Below are 5,675 nucleotides of genomic sequence, written 5' to 3'. Positions count from 1 at the left end.
ACTGGTGCAGCGCGGCCGCCTCATGCAGGAGGTGAATCGGCAGCTGCAGGGTCACCTGGGCGAGATACGCGAGCTCAAGCAGCTCAACCGGCGCCTGCAGGCCGAGAACCGCGAGCTGCGCGACCTCTGCTGCTTCCTGGACTCGGAGCGCCAGCGCGGGCGGCGCGCAGCGCGCCAGTGGCAGCTGTTCGGGACCCAAGCATCCCGGGCCGTGCGCGAGGACCTGGGCGGCTGTTGGCAGAAGCTGGCCGAGCTGGAGGGCCGCCAGGAGGAGCTGCTGCGGGAGAACCTGGCTCTAAAGGAGCTCTGCCTGGCGCTGGGCGAGGAGTGGGGTCCCCGTGGCGGCTCCGGCGGTGCGGGGGGCCCAGGCGCAGGGCCAACACCCGAGCTCGCCCTGCCCCCCTGCGGGCCCCGCGATCTAGGTGATGGAAGCTCCAGCACCGGCAGCGTGGGCAGTCCCGATCAGTTGCCCCTGGCCTGCTCCCCCGATGACTGAGGGTGCTGCTTCCTCCACGCCGACGCCCGCCCGGATTGCTTATCGATCGCCAGGACTGCTGCGGACCTTGGGACCTGGATGCCACCGTGGCTGCGCATGAGGGGCCGCTGGCATTGGCTAAGAAACCCTGGCATCGAGAAGGGCCCCTCGTTCTCGCTGGCGGGGAAGCAGGGGAACTGGAGGCTGGAGCGGAGGGACTGGCTGGGGGTTGGGTGGGAGCTAATAAACCGGGACCGAAGCGGAGCCCGCGGTCTGGGCAGCGTCTTTTGGGACTCGCCGGGGTTGGGGCGAGGGCGGGGACGCTGAGACCGGATACTATTCCCATGCGGAGGGACTGGAGAATTAAGGTGACTGACTCCCCCATTACCTCGAGCCTGGGGTGGGATGCGGCACCGTGGTAAACCACGGACTCCCCCAGCCCCCCAACCCCCCTTTGGGCTCCGGGAGAGGTCGTAATCCGGCCCCTGTAGTGGTTCCAGCTCCCTTCCCGGCTCCTTCCTGTCCAAGACAATGGGGCAGGAAGCAGGTGTTGGGGGCCTAGAACCCACTAGGCCTCCTCTTCTGAGGCTGAAAGAGGGCATAACAGCGCCCCCCTGTGGCACACGCAGGAGCACTGTGGGCTCCCACGAGAAGGATAATCCTCTTCGCTTGTACCCGAGTGCAGTCTCCTCACAATCCTGGAGATGAGGCAGAGCAGATGTAGCCCAATTTGTCACATAGGACAGCCGAGGTCCAAAAATACCAAAGAATTTGTCCAAGGTCATGCAGTGAGTCTGTGGAGCTGAGACCGGAACCTAGGGCTTCTGGCTCCAAATGGTCTCCCTTTAGCCTGAGGCCAATGGAACACCCCGGCCAGAGCTTCAAGCCTTTTATTCCACTTTGGCAGGTTGTATAAAAATACTCTCTTTAGGAAAATAAATAGCAGCTGCCCTTGCTGTGGCGACGTGGATTCTCTGGAGCTGAAGGCTTCTCACAGCTGGGGTTTGCAGGACAGCTTATCACAAGCCGCTGGTACCTCCTAAGCTGTGCTGTTCAGGAGAGGCCTGCAGAATGCCTAGTCCGATCACCTGGTGCTGCTGGCAGTGGGGCTGGGTGAATTAGTGTTCTAAGCTGGTACAATCAATGGCACCTTCTGTCAGGCAGTAGGGTTGGGTGGATCACAAGAAGGGGGTGATGGAGAGTGTAAGGGTGGTCTAGAAGGTGTGAGGGCTCCAGAGGACCTTCAGGGATCTACAAAGTCTCTGGGCTGCCAGGATCCTCAGGCACAAATGGGAAATATTTTGTCTCGGATTTAGTGCAAATTGTGCTAGAGAGGCCAGCTCTAGAGAAACAGTGGGCAGCTTTGGTGGCCCCAAGTTGGCTCTACCGCAAAGCAAAATATGTCCAGTCTCATCTGGAGGAATGGAGAAGAATGTGCTGGGGTTGGGCATGGGATATGGCCCAAGCCAGCTGGGCCAGTGGGGGAAGAGGACGAGATGTTGGCTAGAGTGGCACTTGCAGGGAATGGTGCTGGAGTGTCTCACAAAGCGAGGAGGGTCGGGGAGCCGAGGGGGTCAGAGGATGGGTCTCCACTGCTGCTGCTACTCTTGCGATGAGCTGAAGCGCAGGGCTCAGGGGTGCTGGGGTAGGTGAAGACCAGACTGGGGGTGAAAGGAGTGAGGGAGGGTGTGGTCATGAGTGTGGGGGTGTGCAATGCCTCGGGTTCAAGCACAGGCCCCGGGGACAGGGAGATACAAGGTACAGGGCAGCAGGGGGCTGGTGGGCTGCTGGTGCTGCTGGTAGCGCCTTCATCCCTCTCCCTGGCTCCTTCCGGGATTTTGCAGATGGGTCGGTGGGCTTCCAGCACCAGCTCCAGGCGCTCCTTCTGTTTCTGTAACTCTTCAATCTCTCGCTGCAGCCCGGATTTCTCATCCTCCAATTTGTCGGTCTCCTGGAGAGGGTCAGGACAGGAGTCAGGAAGATGAGGCCCGGACACCCCCATAGCCTCCCCCGGAGGTTAGCAGTAGTGATGGGGTCGGGAGTCCCCAGCAAGGCCGGACTACAACTCCCATGAGCCCCTGGGAAAAGATGGGCACCCTTCATATTCATTTATTTTGGTAAGGACTTTGGGGAGGCAAGAGTTCTCAGCTCCCTCTGCCTCAAGCCTTCTGTTACCTCCCAATGAGACAGTGTTGCTTTGTGGTTAGGATTTGACTTTAGCATTGGATAGACCTGGGGCCAAGGCCAGTCTTGTGTCATTACTCACTACTTGCGTGATCTTGGGCAAGTGACTACCCCTCTGTGCCTTCATTTCATCAGCTGGAAGATGAGGAAAACCAGAGTACATTCCTCAGAGGGTTTTTGTGAGGATTAAATGAGATAGGGAAACTGAGACCCAGAGAGTAGCTGAAGGGAACTCTTGTCCCTGTTCTCTTCCCAGCTACACAAACACTGTAAGTCCACCATCTCCATACATGTCAACAGGTGGAGACCCTCTCACCTTTTCACATGCACACCTTACATGGTATCACCTCCACTTCTACCTCCATTCTTGCTCCTGCCATTTTCTCTTCTGGACCGTCCTTGATCTCTACCCATGGAAATCCTACCCATTCTTCTTGACTAATATGCCACCTTCTCCAGGAAGCTTTCCCGGATCCAGAAGTGACCTTTTTGCCCCCAGGGGCTCCTGCCACTTTCTCCCTTGGGCAATAGTCATCAGTGGCCCTCTGTTCTAAGCCCGTGCTCTTCAGGAAGAGCTTATCTTCTGCACCCTAGCATCCCTGTGGGAAGTCAGAACCAGTGCAACACCTCTGCTCCTTACCTGTTCACAGGGCCTGCGACGCACCCCTGGAGGTGGACCCAAGGCCCGGATGACTCCCGGCCGGGGCTGTGGGGGGCTGTACTGGGGGTAGGCCAGAGGCCTGGGGTAGCTGCCAGGCCCCAGGAAATGGGGCTGCACCGTCCACTGCAGCTCCTGGCTGCCACTCACAGCGTGGATGCTTGGCACGAGGTGGAACTTCTGAGGGATGAGAAATGGAGGGTCAGGATGAGCTCTGTGTGGATTGAGGGACTTCCGTGGACAGAGGCCACACTGCTGTGTACCCTCAATGCAGATGCTCGCTCTAGGAGACCAGAAAGAACACAGCTTGGCAGACAGAGAGGCTGATTTGGTGGCAAATCCCCGCTCATGACCTGTGTGACTCTGGGCAGGTCACATAACCTCTGTGCCAATTTCCCCATCAGAGCTAATACTTAAAGTGTGAAGCGCCAGCCACTGTTCTAACCACTTTACAAATACTGACTCATATAATTGGCACGATGGTATCTTCATTTTCAGACAGGAGAACAGTTGTCCACAGACACACAGCTAGTAAGTAGGAAACAGGATTTGAGCTCAGGCGGCTGGGCTCTTACCCACTCCTGCGCCCATCTGCACAAAGAAGATAATCACAGCTCCCAGCTCCCAGGGTGGCTGTGCGAATCAGGTGAGAGAATGTGTGTAACTGAGTCTGGTAAATGGCAGGTACCCAATGCTGTGGCAGGCAAGAGCCACTGTTCTGTGTTCAGGCTGTCCCAGTTCTAATCTCAGTTCAGCCACTTACTGGCTGTGTGACTCTGGGCAAGTTAGTAAACCTCAATAACTTTATTTTCCCTCTCTCTCTCTCTCTTTTTGTTTTTTTTGGTGAATGGCCAGTAAGGGGATTCCAACCCTTGACCTTGGTGTTATTAGTACGATGCTGTAACCAAGTGAGCTAACCGGCCAGCCTTTTAATATTATCATGTGTGAGGATTCCAGCATTTCATTGATGCTAAGAGGCACCCTTTAATACCTCTGAAATCAGAGTTAATTACTAATTTTAAAAAAATTTAGTGGCACAAAATACAGCGGGTTTTTAAATCAGTGCGATCTTAGATTCCATGAAATAGGGTGAATGAGGGGGAAGGCGCCCCACAGAATGCCTTGCATCCTGAAGGCGCTCCAGGCGTTACCTGTGGACATGCTCTTTCAGCCAGAAATCGGAGTTGGTTGCGATGGGGACTTAGCGTTCTCGGACGAGAACTGAGTTCGAGCCCTGCGGCTGGGCCTTGGGTGTGGGCGCTCAGTCGTCCGGGAAGCGCCCAGCAAGCCCAGGCAAGTCCGGACAGCGGTGGCCCCGGCCCAGAGCTGAGGGCCCAGCAGCCCGGTGACCCCAGTTCCGGGCCCGAGGCGCCGCCGGCGGTATCTCCCACTCCCGAGGTTGTCCGTGCCCGGGCCGCTCGGGGCCAGGAAGGGAGGGGCGCCCCTGGTGACTCAGCCGATGTGACTCGGCCGCCGTGACTCGGCGGAACGGACGCCGCTCCTTCCCTCCCCTGGCGACACGTGCTCGCAGCCCCTCGACAGGAAATGAGCACCTGCAGCCCGCCAGGTCCCCCCAGCCGGCAGTGGGCGCCGTTCGGTGCGGAGAGTCGGAGGCGCGGGGGTTGCCCGCTGCATGACCCCACGCGCGCTCTCTATTTGTCCCTCCCGGCCAAGGGGTCGAGACCCATCCTCCGGGAACCCAACAGGTTGCGCTGCCCAGGCCCACCAGGCTCCACTGCGCCGACAAAGGGATAGGGACTCGACGGTGCAGAGGACAGACAACGGACAGACACACAGACGGTCACAGACGGACAGTGCCGAAGCTTCCCGCTCTGTCCGGGATGGTCTTCCAAGGGATCCCGCCCCCCTCCTGTGGAGCCCAGACTCCGGATCCCAGGAAGTCGGCCCCAGACCGAGAGACCCTCCGATTCTGTCGGGGCTAGGACTGACCCAGGCGTCCGGGATCCCTTCCGAGGCAGGTGAGACGCAGAAATTAGCGGTGGACAGGAGGAAAGAAAGAAGGTAACAGAGACGGACGGACAGACCGACAGCAAGGGAGAAGGGGGCCGGCGAGAGAGGGGGCGTTCGCTGATTTTTGTTCCACCCGCTGCGCGCGTTCCCCTGGACCGTGGGGGGAAGGAAACTGAGCCCTGGACAGCGGAGAATGGGCAGGACCCTCGGACCAGGTCCCCACTCCTGTTCCCGGCCGCAATCCCGGAACGTGCGGCAGCCGAGCGCGGCGTCCCAAGCGCTGCCCGCCCGGGACTCGCGGCGATCGGCCCCGTCTCACCTGCTGTGCGGACGCCTGCGCCGCGGCGGAGGGCTGCGCGGGGCCGCCGTACGCGCTGCCGGCGCCGG

At 59.1% G+C, this 5,675-nt stretch overlaps 2 protein-coding genes across 2 annotated transcripts; one reads left to right on the top strand and one right to left on the bottom strand.

Annotated features, from left to right (window-relative positions):
- The first annotated feature begins 6 nt into the window (after positions 1 to 6).
- CCDC85B (coiled-coil domain containing 85B) lies at positions 7 to 739 on the top strand. The gene has a single exon (XM_008563872.1). It carries the CDS (start codon positions 23 to 25, stop codon positions 494 to 496), a length of 474 nt encoding a protein of 157 aa, XP_008562094.1. The 5' UTR covers positions 7 to 22; the 3' UTR covers positions 497 to 739.
- Positions 740 to 830: 91 nt separating this feature from the next.
- On the bottom strand, positions 831 to 5,673 carry FOSL1 (FOS-like antigen 1; the record flags this gene model as incomplete). The annotated part of the gene is made up of 3 exons (XM_008563877.1): positions 831 to 2,426; positions 3,300 to 3,497; positions 5,608 to 5,673. Coding segments are annotated over 3 exons (675 nt in total), but the record flags the coding sequence as incomplete, so codon positions are not given.
- Positions 5,674 to 5,675: the final 2 nt, after the last annotated feature.

This window comes from Galeopterus variegatus, unplaced genomic scaffold (genome assembly GCF_000696425.1).
Source record: "Galeopterus variegatus unplaced genomic scaffold, G_variegatus-3.0.2 Scaffold15289, whole genome shotgun sequence".
NCBI classification, from domain to species: Eukaryota; Metazoa; Chordata; class Mammalia; order Dermoptera; family Cynocephalidae; genus Galeopterus; species Galeopterus variegatus.
The sequence above is the reverse complement of the archived record's forward strand: the minus strand, read 5'-3'. Positions and strand labels throughout refer to the sequence as shown.